The 22,457-nt window shown below is 36.8% G+C and overlaps 1 protein-coding gene across 1 annotated transcript in view; it reads left to right on the forward strand.

The window, feature by feature from the left end:
- Positions 1–22,457, forward strand: part of IL1RAPL1 (interleukin 1 receptor accessory protein like 1) — a 666,390-nt gene that overhangs the window by 596,000 nt on the left and 47,933 nt on the right. The window contains exons 8-9 of the mRNA XM_047075771.1: positions 19,276–19,408; positions 21,322–21,467. Coding sequence (XP_046931727.1) covers positions 19,276–19,408; positions 21,322–21,467 — 279 coding nt within the window. The remainder of the gene's footprint in view (positions 1–19,275; positions 19,409–21,321; positions 21,468–22,457) is intronic.

The raw sequence follows: 22,457 nt of genomic DNA on the forward strand, positions 1-22,457 counted from the left end.
GTGTGTATCTCAATTTTCCCTTTAAGACCTTGAGTATTAGGACACTTGGGGAAGGGGCAGGGTGTCTCGTTAAAACTCACAGATATAAAAAAATAGAGATAAAGCAAAACTCAATTTGAATTGGACCTTCCATTTTAGTGTAACCAGGCCACATAAGAAACAGCAAAACAAAATCCCCTTTTAAAGTCACAGGTACTATATGTGTTTTAGAGCAGATGCTATTGACTGTATTAACCTTAAATAAATGAAAGCTAATGCCTTAGAGTTCTCCTCTAATTAAATCTAAGTTCTTTCTGAAAAGAAGACTCATTCCTAACTTCGTGCTTTCTTTCTCAAATAAGGGTTTTGTATTTTTCTGTTTCTTCATTCTGTACTTAGGTACCGTGGGAAATGATTAGAGGACAGCAAGAGGTAAATGGCTCTTGTCTACAACACTGAGTGGATCAAATTAGTGTAATGCCATGACGTTTATCCTGCCACACTGCAACCTGGCAGACAACGTGACAAAAGTACATTCTAGAGATACTGTTTGGGCACAGCCTAAGCTGAGTAACAAATCCCCAAAATACAATGTCTTCAATAAACTAGAAGTTATTTTCTCTCATTAAATAGACCAGTAGAGAGTAGCCCTGTCTGGTGGAGTGATTCTGTTCCGTTAAGTCATTCAGGGACCAAGCCAGTTTCCTTACATCTTGTTGCTCCACCATTTTGTCTTCATATATATGGTAGAAACCAGTTCACTGCTTTTGAGCCTACAGGAAAAGGAAAAATAAAAGTCTAGGGCATGAGGATGATCATAAAGGAGACTGTACGTAAAGGAGATTGTACACATCACTTCTTCCCCCATCTCATTGGCCCAATCTCAGTCACATGGCTTATCTACCTGTGAGGCAAGCGTGGAAATATCATCTATAGCTGTGGCCCCGTGCCTGGCCAAAACTTTGGGGGTTATATTACTAAAAGAAAGAGGGATAATAGACACTGGGAGGCATTTAGGGATCTCTCCCTTAGTAGGTAAAAGCCAGGGTTTTGAGAAAACAGATTAAGCACATGCGAAAAATGAAGGCAATGTTAGGACACGGCGTGTTCAAAAGGACAACAGCAACCTATGTGTAAAAGTTACATTTGAATAAGCTTTTGGGGACATTTTGATACCCTTCACCATCATCACTAATATCTCTTTCTTTCCTCCTTCTTTTCATATTCCTCATCTACCTCCCCCTCTGTTTTCTTTTCTCTTGTGTCAACTGCTTGTTATACTGAAGTGTAAAGAATTTGCTGATCACTGACCCACAGATAAATGCTTTCTCTATGTTTGTTAATGGCTGATTTAAGTATAATTGAAGCCTAAAAATGGAATAAGCATCACAAGAGTTAAAGGAAGCTGTGAGGAATTTAGTGTAGTGAATATGTAGTTAATGGAGCAAAAATAAAGTAGTTGTCTTATCAAAATGCAATGCCCAAAACTTGAGATTGGTAAGGGCTCTGCAATAAAAACTTAAAAATGTCTGTATTACAAAAAACGAAAGTCTACTTTGTGAATGACTCAAAACAGTTTTAGAAATGCACAAAATTATCTGCAGTTTTGATGTCTTTGCCAGAAAGCAGCCCACAAGTCACTTCTTCTATCCACTCTTCAACTGATGGGCAAAAATGGCCCTACTTTCTTCTTTACTTAAAAATGACTAAGATGGTAAATTTTATATTATGCATATTTCAATCCAATTTTTAAAATATCCAAAAAAATGGCCCTACTTCCTTTCCTTTATCACCAAGAATTTCTGAATAATCTTTTTGAGCAAATCCATTTCCTGGCAGTTGAACATTTTCCCCTAAGCATTCACCAGTGTCCTCGTTTTATCTAAGACCCATCTTCTCAACACTCAGTTGCAACATCACACTTTTCCAGGGGTGAGGTCATCAGAGGGCACCAGATGTTAACTGACGCTTGATGAGTTCCTTTCTTTAGCCTGGTGTCCACTGATTGTTCTGGATGCCATAAACTTTTGTATTGTGCAGGTAAAAGGCAGCCATCAAAAGCTACAATTTGAGTCCTTACAAGCATCTTTGAACTATCAAAACACAATGCAGTAATAATATTCCCATTTGTTCACCTTTTCCTTTCAAATGCATGAGGTTTTCCCATCATACTGGAAGGGTTTTGCCACTGTCTCTCTTCATCTTATTAGTTTGGGAAATATCCTCATCAATTTATACAAATCCCTATATGCAGCCCTCAGGTTCCTGAAGAGAATGATTTGGTCTAAATGGATGCATGAACTGCAAGTCATTACTTGTAGAAAAGTTTAAGTCCCATAATAATAGTAATACTAGCAATAGTAATAATTGGTAACATTTTGTGAGTTTCAAATTGTTTGTGGCTACTTAGATCCTCTTGTAATCTATTCCCCACCAAATAAGTTGCTTTCTTCTGAAAAGCTACAGAAATATGCTGTAAGATAGTAGAAAATAAATGTTCATCAAGAAATCTGAAGATACAGCTAAAATGTGGTTAGCAAATTTAAAAGTGTCTGACTAATTTTTCTGTGATTTTGCTCTCTTGACATTTGAGCAGACATTGTTACATCTTGCACGAATAACATCCTCATCTATGAGCTCGATATAATCTATCTCTTGCACTTCTTTCCTTTCTTTTGGAATCCTTGGAGAAATCTCTGATTTCCGGAGAACAATCTAGTTAGATTGTTAGATACTGGCAATTATTATGTACCATAGGTCTCTATACTTATTTGGGTAAAGCATCTTGAGGAAGTTCCAAGGGAACTTTCTTTATTTGTCTGTGTGTGTGTGTGTGTGTGTGTGTGTGTGTGTGGCAGTGGTGGTTGGTGGGGGAGATTCTTCATTTCTGAATACAGCTTTCCAGAAGAGGAGCCATTCAGTGTGAGCAATGACAAAAGATAAATATGTTCTGTAAACTGCTTTGCTTTTACCTTAAATGGAGAATCTGGCAAAACATTTATCTTTACCATGATCATGCAATAATTTTAATATACATGATTACTGGTGCAAATGAAATTAAAATCACCCTACTATTCAACATCTTATTTAAGAACAGAATGCTCTTGAGGAGAGGGTTCAAGGTGGTGGCAAAGAAGATCCCGAACTCACCTTCTCCCATGGATACAAAAAATTTACAAGTACACATGAAATAATTTCCTCCAAAAAAAAAAGACCTGAAAACTTTACAGAGCATCCACAACAAAAGATAAAAAAGATCAGCATCAAAACAGGTAAGAAAGGCAAAGACTGGGTTTCACCAAAAAGCACCCACCCCAGGCATGGCAATCCACAATCAGGAGAGATCTCAAAAATATGGAACTTTTCCCCTGAGAAGCAAGCAGTGTGTGCTCTACATCAAACACCCCAACTTATAGATACTGCACAGAAGAGATGAGCCACCGAAACACCTGGATTTGAAAAACAATGGGGATTATATGCAGGAAAATCATAGAACTGTAGAGAGGAGCAAATCTACTCTTAAGGGGCTCACACACAGACTCACTTGCCAGGGGACCCAGGTCAAAACACGAGCTTGCAAAGCACCTAGACCATATGTGAAGAAGACCCACTTACTAATCTTAAACTATCTGCCAGGGAGACAGAAATTTTATGGCATTCTCTCAAGAGACAGAGACAATAGCAAGTGACGTTTTAGATCACTGGGCATCATTTTTCTGAATTCATTCTAACTTGATAATGCTGGTGCTAGCAGGTGTCATTTTGGAACTCTCCCCACTGACTTGTTGGCACCAAAGGGCCACTGAGACCCACTGAGGGCCCTGCCCACCCCCGAATCACAGCTGTGTGTTATCTGGGCTGGGCAAGAGCCCCATTCACCCCTGCACCACAGCCATGGCTTCACCATAGCAGGTGGGCACATGCAGCTCAAACTGGGGACACCCCTTGAGTGCCTGGCTGTGGTGGTGAGGGAGGGTAGCACTTTTGAGCCATGGGACATCTTCTACACAAGAACATTCCTTCAAGGCTGGAAGAGTTAGCTGATTTACATAATACATAGAAACAAACACAGAGACAGAGGCAAAATGAGGAGACAGAGGAATATGCTCCAAATGAAAGATCAAGAGAAAATCAAAGAAAAAGATGTAAATGAAACACAGATAAGCAATCTACGTGATAAAGAGTTCAAAGTAATGCTCAAAAAATGGTCACCAAATTCGGGAGAGTAGATGAACACAGTCAGAACTTCAACAGAGATAGAAAATATAATAAAGTACCAAACAGAAGTTACAGAACTGAATAATACAATAACTGAATTGAAAATTGCACTAGGGGAGTTCAACAGTAGACTGGATGAAACAGAAGAATGGATCATCAAGCTGGAAGACAAAACAATGGAACTCACTCAACAGAGCAGAAAAACAACAAACAATTTTAAAAAGTAAAGAAACCTTAAGGGGACTTTTGAGGATACATCAAGCAGAATAATATTCACATTTAGGTATCCCAGAAGGAGAAAAGAAAGAGAAAGGGCCAGAAAACTTATTTGAGGAAGTAATGGCTGAAAATTTCCCTCATCTGGGGAAGGATAGAGATGTCCAGGTCCAGGAAGCCCAGAGAGTTCCAAAAAAGGCAAATGCAAAGAGATCCACACCAAGACACAGTGTAATTAAAATGCTAAAGATAAAGAGAATATTTTAAAAGCAGCACGAGAACAAATTATTACATACAAAGGAAAGCCCGTTAGGCTATCAGCGGATTTTTTTCAGCAGAAACTTTGCAGGCCTGAAAAGAGTGGCATGAAATATTCAAAGTGCTGAAAGGAAAAAACCTTCAACCAAGAATTCTCTACCCAGAAAGGTTATCATTCAGAATTGAAGGGGAAATTAAGAGTTTTCCAGATAAACAAAAACTAAAGAACTTCATCACCACTAAACTGGCCTTATAAGAAATGTAAAAGGAACTTCTTTAAGCTGAAAAGAAACGGCACTAAGAACAAGAAACAGTACAAATATAAAACTCTCACTGGAAAAGGTAAATACATAGTATAGACAGTGGATAAATGACTTCTAAAGCAAGTATGAACCTTAAAAGACAAAAATAGTAAAAGTAACTAAAACTACAAAAGTTAATTCAGGGATGCATACAATAAAAAGAAGCAAAAGGTGGGGAGTAAAAATGTAAGTTTTGGAATGTGCTCAAATTTAACTTCCTATCAACTTAAAACCACCCATTATACACCGAGGGTGTTATGCACAAATGTTATGTTAACCACAAAGCAAAAACTTGCAGTAAAACCACAAAAGAAAATAAGAAAGGAAACAAAATGTAACACTAAAGAAAGCTATCACACCCTAAGAGGAGAGAGAAAGAGGAAAAGAAAGGAACAGAGGTTGTTGAAAACAACCAAATGAACAAAAATGAACCAAATGGCAATAAGTACATACCTTATGAGTAATGACTTTAAAAGTAAATGGACTAACTTCTCCAATCCAAAGACATGAGTGGCTAAATGAATTTAAAAAACAAGATCCATCTACATGTTGCCTATGTGAGACTTACTATGAAAGGACATACACAGACTGAAAGTGAAGATATGGAAGGGATGGAAAATGATATTACATGCAAATGGAAACAAAAAGGAAAATGGTGTAGGGGCACCTGGGGGGCTCAGTCGGTTAAGCATCTGACTTCAGCTCAGGTCATGGTCTCACGGTTTGTGAGTTCGAGCCCCACATCGGGCTCTGTGCTGACGGCTTGGAGCCTGGAGCCTGCTTCATATTCTGTGTCTCCCTCTCTGTCTTCCCATCCCCTGCTCACTGTCTCTCTCTCTCTCAAACATAAATAAACATTAAAAAAATTTTTTTAAAGAAAAGTGGTGTAGATATACTCATATCAGACAAAATAGACTTTAAAACAAAGACTAATAAAAAAAACAAAGTCATTACATAATGATAAAGGGGTCCATCTAGCAAGAGAAGATAAGGTTTATAAATATATATGCACCCACATGAAAGCACCAAAATATATAAAGCAAATATTAATGTACCTAATGGGAGATATTGACATCAATACAATAATAGTAGGGGACTTTAACACCCTGCTTCCATCATATCATTGGTTAGATCATTTAGACAGAAAATCAATAAGGTAATGTTGGCTTTAAACAACACGTTAGATCACATGGACTTCATAGATACAACATTCCATCTGAAAACAGCAGAATATGCATTTTTCTCAAGTGCACATGGAACCTTCTCCAGGATACATCAGAGGTTAGGCCACAAAACAATTCTCAGTAAATTTAAGAAGATTGAGTGCCCATCAATAGATTTTATATATATAATATATATATTTATATAATATATATATTTATATATTATATATATATATATCGATAGAGATAGATATATATATATATAATGCTATATATATGTGTGTGTATATATATATATATATATATATGATGCTATGTATATATAATGCTACACAGCTATAAAGAAGAATGAAATCCTGCCATTTGTAACAACTTGGATGGAACTTGAGGGTATTATGCTAGTTGAATTAAGTCAGATGGAGAAAGACAAATACTGTATCACTTCACTCATATGTGAAATCAAAAAAGGCAAAGCAAATGAGCAAATAAAACAAACAAACTTATAGAGACAGAGAAAAAATTGTGGTCATAAGAGGGGACGGAGGTTGTGGGAGAGCTAAATGGATGATGGATATTCATCGTATAGTGATGGATGGTAACTAGACTTTCAGTGATGATCACTTTATAGTGTATACAGATGTCCAATTTGAATGTACACCTGAAACTTATATAATGTCATATACCAGTTTTACCTGGATTTTTTAAAAGAATGGTCTTGTCCCTCCTGTTGAAATAGGGAGGAATTATCATTGGTGCCATTTGGGTCATATGTCAACCCCCGTAGCCAACCACTGGCTACACACTGATCTCAATCACTATACCCAAGAGGATAGGGTACTATAATTGGCTGACACGTAGGAAAGCAGTTCTCTTACATGAGGAGGGTGGAATTGGGGATTTTGTTTACCAGAAAAAGGAACAATGGACAAACAAAAACAAACAACCCCCCCTTACAAATCACAACTTTATGTATATAAAATATGTACATAAAGTATAAAAGAATATCTGATTCTGTTATACGCACCTCCCAGAAAATTTGAGAATCCACTGGCTAAATTTCTTATTCCTCTCCACAGAATTTTCTGTCCATATGGGAGACCTTGACCAGTTCATTCTCAACTAAGCCAGGATATATTAATTTCCTGGGAATCAAGATGTGTTGATGATTAAATGAGAAAATAAATGGTGTTTGACACATGGCAAAGAAAAAAAAAAAGAACAAAATGCTCACTATTGCCTGATTCTGAGTAAGACCTCTGGATATTGATGCTTTTTAATTAGAGAAGAAATTTTCTTTTAATTAAAAAGGTGAGGTTTTGGGGTTTTGGGTTTTTTTTTTCCCAGTGTTAGAGAGTGTCCTCTAGTGGAGAGAGAATCTCTGATCTCAGCAGTGTTAGAAATGGTCAGAGGATACCTAATTAGAAGGTTACCCTAAATAACAAGTGTCCCTGCTGCCGATTAGAATCCCCTGGTTGAAGGGAAAACATATTATTTTTCCTCTCAGGCCTCCTCACATTGGCCTACTTGAAAGCCTGCCATATGACAAGCATTGTTCTTATTTTAGATAGCAAACGATTTTTCATGATCAATTTTCGAACGCTTCCTTCTGAACCGGGTAAGATTGAGCTGACAGGGCACCTTTCGACCAAAAAGGCAGCAGAAGCATTTAGTGCATTTTACTGTAGCTTCTACCGGTATCACCTTGAGACCGCAAGAATACCTTTATCTTCAGGATTCCGGCCCTGGCTGCCTGATACATTTGATGCGTTTGGCTCCCCACGCCATAGGTTAAAGTTTTCTGCTATTATTTGAAGGAAAACAAAGAAACAAAATGGAGAGGACAATTCAATTAATGTGTCTCTCCCTTCTCTGTGACTTGTGGAATTCTGATGCTAATTTCCTGTGTTTCTGGTTAAGTGTAGTAAATAGTATTAGCACAATCACTTGGCTTTCAGAGAAGAGACTGAAGGTGTTTTTTCAATATCTAAGTGGTTGAGGATGAGGAAGAGCTGTGGTTCTCGACTCTGAATCACAGGCTAGGATTGCCTTATCAGAAATCTCATGTTACAGCAAATTACAGAGCACACGACAGAAAAGATGGAGTTTCTCTTGGTAACAGGTTAAAGAGTCCGAACTTCAACAGAGTAAAAATAAAATTCTGTGGCCGATTATTATATTTGAAAAAAAGAATAAGGAGAATGTCCGTAACATCTTTCAGGAATCAAACAAATGTCAGAGACAGATCATGTGTATGTAAATATAATATGTTGATTATTTCAATGGCAGTGATAAGCAATGAGGCAAGCATTGTATTCCTGTTAACAGATAACTTCCAGAAAAATTTACAATCATGACCTTCGTACAGTTATAAGAATGAATACATGTTAAAGAAATTTTGCTTGTATGATACGAAGAAATCAGGCAGATGTTATGACCGGCCCCAAGGTAAAGTCAAAATAGCAGATTCATGCAGAGTAAAGGAATGTTGACATGAATTCCAACTCGAGACGAAATTGATTTTTCTCTGGGTTGGGGGTGCGAAGGAGCTAAGAGAGCAGAGGGAAAATGAAGTCAATTAAATCACTACCAGACCTGAGAGAATTTACATATCAGTTACTTACAATTTACAGAGTCGAAAAATAGCTAAAGGCAGTGAAGAGCTGGCATCTGATAACTCAGAAAGGTGTGCAGTAGATAAATGAGTAATTTTCCACGGAAACACAATTTTTCTTTCCTACATTCCTTAGGAATGAGAATGTATTTCGGTAGCTTGGATTAGGTTATCAGGGACCCAGTCAGACATCTCTGTCTACACTGCTACCTCTCTACCCACCACTGTCATTATTATGAACCCTGTTTCCTCTTCCCCAGCCTCCCTGTCCCTGCTTCCTGCCTGAGGGCCCTGCCTAAATGTTTTTCAATCTGGTTTCTTTTCTGAGCCCCATATCCACTTTAAACAAAGTCCAAGGTAAGAAGAAATTGTTCCAGACAGTTAACTGTCACCGCTCACAAGAGAATCACCTGGGAGTACTTCTTAAAAATGAAAATCCTTGTAACCCTCCACACTTGCTGAGTCAATACCTCGTTGGGGATGGGTCAGATTTTTGGCAGTAAGTTTGAGATTCACTGGCTTAAGTAAAGTAAGCAAAAAAAGTAAAGTCTGAAGCCATATTTGTCTAAACTAACTGATACTGTTGAAGATATGGGAGTATAACAAATATGGCATGAAAGTTAATGGAAAATTGCAAAAATAAACAAGGTTAATGGTAGCATTAGGAGTTGCAATACTAATAATCTTTCCTCAAGTTGCTATCAAAATCTGGCTGAGGGGCCTGGCTAGCTCAGTCAGAAATGCATGTAACTTTTGATCTCAGGGTCATGAGTTTGAGCCCTATGTTGGGTGTAGAAATTACTAAAAAAATAAATAAACTTAATTTTTTTTAAATCTGACTGTGATAGTTTTCAAGTTGAATATCTGGAATATTAATCTATTAATGACCTTTTCGGCACTGTGCTAAAAGTTCTTTATTGCTTTTTGTTTTTAATGGAAAACATACTCAGACATACATTAGATAACAAATACAATAAAGAAAAATTTATAATCATTCTCTGTTGTCTTCGTTTTCTTTGTATTATTTTCCATTCTACTAAAATTTTACTAATTATATATTCAAATATGTCAATCTTGAACTTTCTGGTAGTTTCTAGACTAATTCTAAAAATGATTTTTCCTCCAAGATTTATAAAATAATAATCTCCTAGTTTATCTTTCTTTTAATAATATTTAACAAATCCCAATTTTTTGTTGTGTCATGTGAAATTAATTTTTGTTTCCCAATTATAATTCAATTCTGAAAACTCATTGCCTGTAGTTAGGTCCAGTACCCTTTCTGAGCATTGCAATTGATTCCAAAGAGCCATATCTCTGCCAGAGGGCCAAAAATCATGTTATTTTTATTGTCGTCTTTAAGTACATTTTGCAATAAACATGAGAGTACAGACATCTCTTCAAGGCAGTTATTTCATTTCCTTCAGGAATGTACCCAGAAGAGAGATTGCTGGATGATATGGTAGTTTTGTTTTTGATTTTTTGAAGAAACTGCATACTTTTTTTTCTGTAATGTCTGTACCAATTTACATTCCCACCAACAGTGTAAAGGATTCTCTTTTCTCCACATTCTTGTCAACATTTTTTACCTTTTAATTTTTTTTATAATAGCCATCCTAAACGGTATGGGCTGAGATCTCATTGTGCTTTGTTTTTTTGTTTAAGTTCTTTTATTTCTGAGAGAAAGAGAGAGGGCAAGGAAGGGGCAGAGGGAGAGAGGGAGAGAAAGAATCCCAAGCAGGCTCTGTGCTGTCAGCACGGAGCCAGAGGTGGGATTTGCAGGATCCTGAGATCATGACTAAGCCATCTGGGCACCCCACATTGTGGTTTGGATTTGCATTTCCCTGATGATTCGTGATGTTGAGTGCCTTTTCACATAACTATTAGCCATTCACAACAGTCAAGATTGGAAATAGCTTAATTGCCCATTGATGGATGAATGGATTGAGCAATTGTGAGAATATATATATGTGAGGTGAAATTTATTCAACCTTAAAAAGGAGATCCTGGGGCACCTGGGTGGCTCAGTCAGTTAGACGTCCGACTCTTGATCTCAGCTCAGGTCATGATCTCATGATTTGTGAGTTTGAGCCCCCCATCAGATTCTGCTCTGATGGTGCAGAGCCTGCTTGGGATTCTGTCTCACCTTCTCTCTGCCCCTCTCCTGCTTGTGTACTCTTCTCTTTCTCAAAATTAATGAATAAACATTAAAAAAAAAGGAGATCCCGCCATTTGCACAACCACATGGATGAGCCTGGAAGACATTAAGTGAAATAAGCCAGACAGAGAAGAAAAAAACTGCATGATCGCACTTATATGTGGAATCTAAAAAAAACATGTACATAAAAGGAGAGAGTAGAACAGTGGTTATGGTGGGGGGGGAGATGGTCAAAAGGGACAAAGTTGCAGTTATGTAAGATGAACAAGTCTAGAGATCTAATGTACAGGATGATGACTATAGTTAAAAATACTGTACTGAATGCTGGACATTCACTAAGGGAGTAGATGCCGGGGGCTCTCATCCCAAAAAATAGAAAATTAACTATGTGAGGAGATGATATCTTCATTATCTTGACTGTAGTAATCATTTCACTATATGTGTGTGAATGTTTGTGTATAAAATCATGCTGTACACCTTAAATATATCCAATTTTTTATTTAAGAAAATATATAAAAGTCAATACATGTTGCTCTTTCTTTGGACCATCCACATGCTGTCTGTCCCTTGTTACTATCATTATACTTTTTTGTAAGGATAGTTATTGACAATAGCTATCTACTTAAATTTCTAAATGAATACAGATTAATTTTGCTGAATTCTACAACTTACTAGATTTTTTTTTTTTAGCAGTAACATTAAATCTAAAATACAGCTTGTCAGGGCGCCTAAGTGACTCAGTCGTTTGTGCGTCCAACTCTTGGTTTCAGCTCTGGTTACAGTCCCATGGTATGTGTCATGATCTCACAGTCAGTGAGTTCGAGCCCCAAGTCAGGCTCTGACCTGGCAATGCAGAGCCTGCTTGGGATTCTCTGTCATTCGCTCTCTCTCTCTCCCCCCTCCCTCTGCACTCTCCTTCTCTCTCTTAAAATGAGTAAATAGATTTTAAAATGTACCTTGAGAATAGACCTCAAAAATATTTACTTTTTCCAACCAAAAATGTACAAATGATATATATATATATGTGTGTGTGTGTGTGTGTGTATGTGTGTGTGTATGTGTGTGTGTGTGTGTGTGTGTGTATTTCATAAAACTTTTAAACTGACTTGATATGATTTTGTGGTTTATCCACAACCATCTCTCGTTATAATTTGTTGTTTAGTTCTCATGTAAATAAGATTTTTATTATTTTCTTTTTGGTTACTATGGAAATTAGTATGATGTTGATTTTTAGATATCATAGACCATAGATAACCATAAGGTTTTCCTCTTAAGGCTGACAAAAGTATGATAAAAATCAGCGACTCCTAGAGAACAAGATTAAAGAAAAAATAATTTAAAAGCACATTAACTAGCTAAAATAAAAGTACATTAATTTGCTATAAATCATATACTTTAAAAAAAACTCAAATATGTCAGGCTTCCAAATCTACCCCATTAAGGAAAACTTGTTTCTCCTGAATTGCCTTCTTCACTTGTTCATTGCCGCAGGGTCCCAATGTGCTGAGGTAGAATGTCCTACAATCTCATATTAGGCAGACTGTGTCTCATTTTAAAATTTTATAAGCAAGCTTTTAATAATTTTAGAATTAATGCTCTTTAAGCCTGCATTCTCTGTTGTTTTTATTTTGCATGTTCTGGCTCTTGAGTTTCTTCAGGGCTTTTTTTCTGGATGTGAAATTCCATCCAAATATATTAAGAGGGTGGATAGCCCTCTCATTAAGCATTACCGCATACACTCCATTTGCTCTATAGGGATGATGAGTCATATTTTTGACAAGATATGGGTATGTTTTTTATATGATTCTGTTTAGAATAACTCAAATTGCATATAGAACAACTCAAAATGTACAGATGTTTACATTTTGTAATACAAATACAAAAGTCTGTTATATCAAAAGGCCAAACTTTGACACTTTGTTGGTAAGAGACTATTATATATTTCTTTTTTTAAGTTCATTTCTTTATTTTGAGAGAGAACGTGCATGCACACACATGAGCAGGGAAGGGAGAGAGACAGTGAGAGAGACAGAGGGGAAAGAGAGAATCCCAAGCAGGCTGCACGCTGTCAGTGTGGAGACCAACACAGGGCTTGAACCCACGAACTGTGAGGTCATGACCTGAGCTGAAATCAAAAGTCAGACACTTAACCAACTGGGCCACCTAGGCGCCCTGAGATTGTTATATATTTCTTATATTTGGACGGTTGAAAGAAAGAACTCTTCATTTTAATTTTTTTTTTTCAACGTTTATTTATTTTTGGGACAGAGAGAGACAGAGCATGAACGGGGGAGGGGCAGAGAGAGAGGGAGACACAGAATCGGAAACAGGCTCCAGGCTCTGAGCCATCAGCCCAGAGCCTGACGCGGGGCTCGAACTCACGGACCGCGAGATCGTGACCTGGCTGAAGTCGGACGCTTAACCGACTGCGCCACCCAGGCGCCCCAAGAAAGAACTCTTCAAAGAAAGTAAAAATAGCAGGTCTTTTAAGTTGGTTAAGTGTGCAATTTTATTGTATTCAAATAATACTTTTATCATCCTTTTAAAGCACCTTACAGTTGTTTTTTGCTTATGTCTTGTAGCAGAACTACAAAGAAATTTTCATATAAAAAATGATGCGGGTAGGTGTTCTTGTATTGAATTTAAAAGAGATAATCCTGTGGGCCCCATTTATATTAACTTCTTGTTTAATATTTGTCTACTTTTAAACATTTGGAAATAACTCTTTGTAGTTTTTCTTAAAGAGTGTAAGCCTTTGATAACTTATTCTGTTGGTATGAAATCTCATCTAAAATTATAAATCCATCAGAGGATCTACAACACAACGGTGGAGAAATAAGCATTTTAGGCATGATGTTGACAATTACATTCTGTGGTCTAATAAAAGCCCTTTTATCCTGATATTGTTTTTATATTTTGAACAACATTGAGTATTAATAATAATTATATGTAACAAAAATTTTTGGTTTAATATGAAGGGTAAGAACCACAAAAAGATAATACTTCACACTCACTAGAATGGCTATAATCTAAAAGATAGATATAAGTTTTGGTAAGTATATGGGGAAATTGAAACCTTCATTCGTACATTGCTGGTCAGAATATACAATGGAATAACCACTTTGGAAATCCACAGGTTGGCAATTCGTCAAAGATTTAAACATAGAATTATCTTATGACCCAGAAATTTGACTTTTAGATATAAGTTCTACTTTTGGATTCCACTCAAGAGAAATGAAATCATTTATGTCCACACAAAAATTTGTACAGGAGTGTTCAAAGCAACATTATTATTTATAGCCAAAGAGTGGAAACAACTCAAATATCCATCAATTAATGAATGGATAAACAAAATATGGTACACCCATTCAATGGAATATTATTTAGCCACAAAGAGGAATGACATACTGATAAATGCTGTAACATGGATGAACCTTGAAAATATTAAGCTAAGCATGAGAAGCCAGGCACAAAAGGCTACGTACTGTATGATTCCACCTATACAAGATGTCCAAAATAGGCAAATCCATAGAGGCAGAAATTAGAAGTAGATTAGTGGTCGTTGAAGGCTAGGGAAGATTGGAATGAAATGACTAGTGACCAATTGGGTCAACATTTCTTTGAGGGATGAAAGTTTCCTAGAGTTGATTGTGTTCCTGGTTCTGTGACTATACTAAAAACGATTTACATGGGTAAATTGATATGTGAATTATTATTCTTACATGTGTGCAATTTCTTTGAGAGAACAGTTTTAAAGAGAGTAGTGTGCCGGTAAATGCTTAACCATTGGTTCTCCAAGTGTAATTCTGACATCTAAGTGGTCTTGACCCTTTAATTTGCATTGGCAAATAAGAGTGAGACACTGGAGATATATGTCAGAACTGTATTTGTTTATCATTGATGTAAGCAACTTCTTTACTGAATCAAATTATGGTTTTTGAATATGAGAGGAATATTTTTATGTTTGTGCTTTTACCAATATGACAGCCGTAGGCCTGACACTGTTAAGTTTAATCTACATTAATAACATTTTCTCCATGTTGCCTCAAGTATAGACAGACAACAAAAACAATAAATCATAACCTGAATTGTAGAATTTGGCAACTTCTGGGGTATATACTCCCACCATGGCTCATGATTGCAAGCTACCAACATAAGATCACTAAATGTGCAGTTGGGAAAGATGTGCGGTGGCAAACTATTATATAATATTTATGCCATACAGATACTATCGATGAAGAATCTAGCCAAGTAATTTGGAATTTTTGAGCTTTAAATGTCTAATACCTTTGTTTTTAATATAGTATATTTAATTGTAAGCTTCTATAATTTGATTTTTTAATAATGACTGTGTTTAACAACCTGCTTACAAGAATTTCTGAAAATTGTACTCATTGACTCCTACTGGTATGAACCGGCTCCAGCCCACAAGTGAAATAACATCTGAATGAGGAGGTTCTGCATTTGCAATGTTGAAGACTGGTTTATAAGATAGACTTGGCCTTTTGAGATAGGCTGTAGACATGTAGCCTTTAATAAATGAAGCTTTGAAAACAAGGAACCAAGGGGAAATGCAAGTACAAGAGATATTAAGCAGGTTATTCATTTGAAATTATGTATTGAGTTCCTAACACATTCAAGACACTGTAATGGGTCCTAGTGATGTACAAAGGTAAATACACATACAATTTCTGCCTCTGGGTTAGACATGCAAACAAACCAAGTATTGTAAGGAATATGTTATGATAAAGTACAGACATATGTCCCAAGGGCTATGGGAGAAGAAAAGACAGAAAGACTATTTCTAGAAAGCCAAGTCATTCTTTCGGAAGAAGTGGAAATGAAGAAAATTTAAAGCAAAGAATATAACATTAAAAAGCATGAGAAAGTGAAATGAATCACGGATGGACGGCTTCTAAAATTCACATGCTAAAAACCTGTTATGTAACTGACGTGTCCTGCTTCATCCGCCCAAGGTGTAAACACAGTCGTATTGTTTTGAATTTCTTAATTCCTATTTCCTAACTACATAATTTCCTAAATCTCCTAATTTCTATTTTCCTATCTGCCCTTCTTAATTTCTTTCTGCCCTTTTGGGTAGAAGTGCATCATCTCTCCCTAGATCCCACCCTGACCCATGAATTTCCATCAACTCTTGGTTCTTATTCAACATAACAGGGAGGAACAGTAGTCCTTTAATCATGCTTTCACACACAGGTAATACATACTGGGGATCCAAAGTCACAGTTCTCTGGCACTCATGTGATTAGTTGTCATTTCTCAAAAGAAAAGTACTTACTGGGTGGACACAGTTTTCCTCCCCAACCCGTAGGCAATTGGGTAGTCTCAGGTGTGAGCCAGACTTCAGCTGGCCCTTCCTTCCGGACTGACTTCCCAGGGGCACTCTTGCTGTCCTTTCCTCCTAGCATAGCTATGCATGAGAAGGGGTATGGTGCCTTTTGTTCAGCCACACAAGTAGGTATAATTAAGAGAAACCACTCAAAAATCTCTTCACAGAACAGAGCTCTGCTCAGGTTGACTCTATCCCGATTGCATTCAGAAGCTGCTGGCAACTTCCCAATCTCTCTCTCTCATATGAGTGAAATCATATGGTAGTTGTCTTTTTCTGACTGACTTATTTCATTTAGCATAATACTCTCTAGCTCCATCCATGTCATTGTAAATGGCAAGAGTTCATTCTTTCTATGGCTGAGTAATATTCCAGTGTGTGTGTATATGTACACACACACACACACACACACACACACACATACACACATGTCAGGGTGCATGTATCCCTTCGAATTAATATTTTTTTTATTCATTGGGGAAATATCTAGTAGTACAATTGCTGATAGTTCCATTTTAACTTTTTGAAGAACCTCCATATTGTTTTCCAGAGTGCCTGCACCAGTTTGCATTCCCACCAATAGTGCAACAGAGTTCCTCTTTTTCCACATCCTTGCCAACACCTGTTGTTTCTTGTGTTGTTAATTTTAGCCATTCTGACAGGTGTGAGGTGATATCTCATTGTAGTTTTGATTTGTATTCCCTGATGATGAGTGATGTTGAGCATCCTTTCATCTGTCTGTTGGCCATCTGTCTGTCTTCTTTGGAAAAATGTCTATCCATGTCTTCTGTCCATTCTTTAATTGGATTATTTGTTTTGGAGGGTGTTGAGTTTTATAAGTTCTTTATATATTTTGGATACTAACCCTTTATCAAATATGTCATTTGCAAGTAGGTATACTCAAGCAATCACTCATAAGCACAATTTCTGGCTATGTTCACTATTAACTCATAACTCTGAGGTTTCCAGTCTTTAGGATCCTCCTTCCTTGCACTTTAAAGGCATTTAGTTGTCAGGATCCTTTAGAATCTTCTCAAAAATTTATGAAGACGAGAAAGTTTGCTTGCTTCAGATGCCAACAAATGTGTTGCTGGGGCCTAGTTTTCAGCCCTTCTTGTAATACCTAAGGGGAAGAAAAATTCTTCCTTTACCATTCAAGCTCTTCCAGCTGGACTAAGAATTGATGCGAGACAGATTTACAGGAGAAAAAAGTCAAAGTTTTATTATGTGCACACAAAGGCCCAATAATGAAATTGATTCCTAAAGAAATGACTAAGGCAGGCAGTTGTTTTTTTGGTTTTGGTTTTGGTTGGTTTGTTTGTTTTTTACTTTTCAAAGAGGCAATAAATCTCTGAGGAATTGACAGGACCAAAAAAACTTTGAGAGTTTCCATTAGTAAGGAATTCCAAACAGAATTTGGACTGCACTTGTACATTGGTAAAAACAACAAGGATTGTTTTCTCAGCCTTCTCAGCTCTAAATTCCCTTTGATGATAAGGATGTCTTTTTTCCTTTTGGTACAGGGAGAATACCTTTCACAGGGGATATTTATTTCCTGCTTTCAGGGAGACAGAAGACTGTCTGGATGTGTTTCTTGTACAGTCTGTCTCTTAAGTAACTTTTATTTAAAATAACCAGTATGCCGGGGCGCCTGGGTGGCTCAGTTGGTTGAGCTTCCAACTTCGGCTCAGGTCATGATCTCATGGCTCGTGGGTTCAAGCCCCACATAGGGCTCTGTGCTGACAGCTTGGAGCCTGGAGCCTGCTTCAGAGTATGTGTCTGCCTCTCTCTCTGTCCCTTCCCTGCTTGCTCTCTCTCTCTTGCTCGCTTGCTCTCAAAAATAAACATTAAAAAAATAATAAAATAATTCTGTGCTGAGAGCTCTCTGCTTCCAATTCTGTGTCTCCCTCTCTCTGCCCCTTCCCTGCTTGCTCTCTCTCTCTCTCTCTCTCAAAAATAATAAACATTAAGAAAAAAGAAAATTAAAAAAATACTAAAATAAAATAAAATAATCATTATGCCCAAGTAGCCCATCTTGTGGCAGTCTGCCCTTGGCACTCTATAGACCCTAAGAGTTCCCTTGCCCCAATTCAAGTTGGAATAAGCCCTTACAGATCCCTATCTTGTCATGCATTTTCTGGCTCCACTTAGAGGCAACAGGATCTTCTAACTCATGTGTACTGGAATATTTCGGTTCTCTAATGCTGGCTAAGGCCTTAAATCCAAGTATTTGCAAAATGGCATAACCTGTCTGGAAATACACCTTCCTTTTGCAGGCGTTATATTCACTTGCACCTTTTAGTCAGAGACCTCCACTTACCTTATTAAGTAGTCAACCAATCTGCACTGATCATTACAATGGTGTCTCCTGAGTAGCATGTTGAACGAAACTAATCTCTGCGGTTGCATCATTGATTTTACATCTAATAAAAATCCCAAGTATTTATTCTCATGAGTTGTTCATTTGTTTTTTAATGTGCTTTTCTACCTGAGCATGTGTCGGTTTCCTTAATTAAAACATTATTCCATATATAGTGATAATATTTTAATAACATTTTTAGGGGATTCTGGATTTGCATTTCCTTTTCTTTCCCATCCAAAGATTTTGTTTCCTTTCTATTTCCCACCCCCTTCCACCTGCCCTGTAAAATCTTGTAATTACTAATATTATGTACCCTCTGATACCATGCTTTGAGAAGGGCACATCACCTCTCTGGTATCATTCTCAACAATTCATAACCTAAATCTAATCGTATAAAAAACATGGGGCAAGCCTAACTGGGAGAACCTTCTATAAAATCGCCAACCAGTCTTCTTCAAAATCTTATAACTCCCATTTCGTTAAACAAGCTGTCAAAAGCACATATTCTATACATTTGACAAAGATTAAAAATACCTGAGAAAACATTTTAAGTTAATGTTTCATTAAATCAATGAAGTGATTAAAATTTTACCTGCCAGTTTGCCTAAAATAAGAGTGTACAAATAGTTTTATAACACATTTCCATCTCTTCTCTCTGCAGGCGACTCAGCTAATCTAACCTGCAGAGCTTTCTTTGGGTACAGTGGAGATGTCAGTCCTTTAATTTACTGGATGAAAGGAGAGAAGTTTATTGAAGATCTGGATGAAAATCGAGTTTGGGAAAGTGACATTAGGTAAAATATTTTTTTTCTTTGAACTTGTACAGTCAAGTTAACATTAGCTCTGTTAGTGAATAGAAAGTGAGCTAAAGGAAAATAAATGGGTTTTTGCTATTTGGGGGTGGGGGTTACTATTATAAGAAAAATATCTCAACATTTAATGGCAATGACACTATTACGAGACTGACTATGGAATTGCAGAACACGGATGCCATTTGCAGAGAATTTAAAGGAAATAAAAAAAAGAGTTTTTCACTAAAGAATATACTGAGTATGAGACAGACCAAAATACCATCAAATGTGGAATATGATATTGATGTGATATGATATTGATATGATATTATGCCTTTTGTTTGTAAGAGCTCTTTTTTTAATTGTCACGAGGAAGTTTTGACTCAACCAAACACAATCTTTGTCATTTCCTTTTATATGTTTTTTACATATCTTAGCCATTAAGCAGGCTCTACAACACTTGATAGGGATGATAAAGGATACACAAAATATTTTCATTGTCTTTTTTAGTCCGACTTTAAGGTCTAAATATTACTCTAGTGGGAATGATAAAGAATAACCATTAAAAAATACCATCTATTTTGAGGGCAGAATGCTTAAACCTCTTTTTTAAAAGTAGTTATTTGTTCATTTACTTCCAAGTAAGTATTCAATTATGACTAAAATTATGCTTGGACATAGATACTCATTTTTAATCATGGTATAAGTAAGCAGGCACATAAATAGTAATTAAGTTACAAGTGAGTCAAAATGCTGATCATGTGTAAACACTCTCCCATGTAAAGGTCGCGTCTTCTGAGTATATGTGGGCATGTCAACCAAGTTTCCTCTTCTTAAATGCAAAGACTTTCAAAACTTGATCAAAGGTATAAGTGAAAAAGTTTTTCAGTAGAAAACAAAAACGTATAAAACTGTCATATAGGGTTATTTCTATTGGGATCTTCTTCCCGGCAACAAATACACAAGAATATTGTACTCCAGTTGGGTTCTGAGATGCCCAGATGGGCAATTCTCCAATATGTACTAAACTGTTCCTCTGCCATTTTTCATATTTACAGCTTCACTATTATCTTTTACCCACATACTTTGAAATGTTAAAGTTAAGGAAGGACAATAAACCTCCTAACTTTTCCCCTCTCTCTTTTTATGGGTGCTCAAGAAAGATTGCAGAAAGGTATTTTTCTTTAAATCAGCATTAGGAAGTAATGTACAGACATGAGTCACCAAACAGATCAGAGGACATTGGAAGCTGGGAAAGGGAGCCTTGCTTTGAAGTTTTCTATTTGCTCTGAAAGATTATGAAAATCTTTGACAAGTGAGGTTAGTGCTTACCGTTAATTTTAGTATCAGAATTAAACACTTCATCAGAATACTTAGTCTATAGGTTTATAGTTCCACATTTCTCTTAAAATCATCAATTGACTTGTATGTATCATTTTTTTAAAAATGCCAGGCTGGAGCTTTCGAACGAAATGTCAAAATAGCTCAGAAATGTTCTCTTCTTCCTTTAAAGAAGAAAAAACTAACCTGATCTATAATTAGTCCTCCAGCATAAGACATTAGAATTGCTTCTCTCACCTTTAGCATATCATATTTCTTGGAGGGAGAGCAATGTGTAAACTTTTCTTCAAGGTCCTTCTCACCTCTTTATCATGACAGTGTGATTGTCCTGCTATGAGAGATAATTAACTGCAACTTCATTAGCATGTCCAAAAACAAGTTTCCTCATTAGAAGTGAAGAGGAAAAGGGCATGATATAATTTAATTAAGATAGCGTCAATCCCTAGCCAGATTTGCAGCATAGATGCTGTAGGTATTTTCCCAGCACATTCAGATTCATCTAAATTTTTTTTTCTTTTTCACGTCTTGTGTATGTTTGTGTGGGGTTTTTTGTTTCGTTTTGCTTTATATTTTAGAATTCTCAAGGAGCATCTCGGGGAACAGGAAGTTTCCATCTCATTAATCGTGGACTCTGTAGAAGAAGGTGACTTGGGAAATTACTCCTGTTACGTTGAAAATGGAAACGGACGTCGGCATGCCAGTGTTCTCCTTCACAAACGGGGTGAGTGTCACCTTCTAAGCTTGAGTAGTCCTGAAACTAGAAAAGAGAGGGAAAGAATTGGAACCAAAAAGAAAAAAGGTGTGCTTTTCTACCTCAGTTTGTCCTAAATAAAACAATCACAATAGCATTAGGGCCATCATGGCAGATAACACAGTGGGAGGGTGACTAGCTCAGGATCTAGAGTCAAATATCGATTCCTTGCTGGGCTTTACCACCAAATCTAGAACCTTGCGGGTGACATCTCACTTCCCTAAGCCTCAGTTTCCTGATCCTCGCCAGCCCATGGTCAACAATGGTAGCAACTCTTCAATGTGTTTTAAGGATGAAAAAAGACAAGAAACGTGAAGAGCTTGGCACAAAACCTGTACACGAGAGAAGTGAAGTTAAATGCTGCTTATTATTGTTACAAGGAGGCAAACCAAGAAAAAAATAACGGGCATAATTTTAAGTCACATTATGTTCTCTGTTTGAAGGTTCCTTCTTTGGTGTAAGAATCACGACATTGTTTTCTGCATTGGAGAGCTTTCACATGTGTAATATCTTCTCAGGGTTAATAGGAATTCCTTAATTACTCATTAATGAATTATACAATTATTACTATTAATAATTTAAGTAAAACAGGTTGTGATCAACTATGATATCTGCTGCACTAAATGTGATTCCGCAACAACGCTTAGTCACAGGGTTAAAACATGCATTAATATAGATTGAATTGTTTCCAATTAGAGCCTGTTGAAAAACAAAATTCAGCTGAGTAAATGTGAAGATCTAATTGGCTTTATTAAATGACCCATGAATGGGGCAGAGCTGAGGAGCTGCAGAAAATGGAAGGCTTTTATAAGAAGGAGGGTGGGGCAAGAAATTATTAACAAAAGAAAGAAAAGTATGGTTTCAAGCCAGGATGGCTTCCCTAGGTAGGTGGGAGACTGGGAAAGGCCGGGCTTTTTATCATGCAGATGACCTCCCCTGTGCTAATCAAGTCATTTCAAA

Source organism: Lynx rufus, unplaced genomic scaffold (genome assembly GCF_022079265.1).
Source record: "Lynx rufus isolate CCGP_SWC_20201006 ecotype Redwood Valley unplaced genomic scaffold, mLynRuf1.p SCAF_14, whole genome shotgun sequence".
NCBI lineage: Eukaryota > Metazoa > Chordata > Mammalia > Carnivora > Felidae > Lynx > Lynx rufus.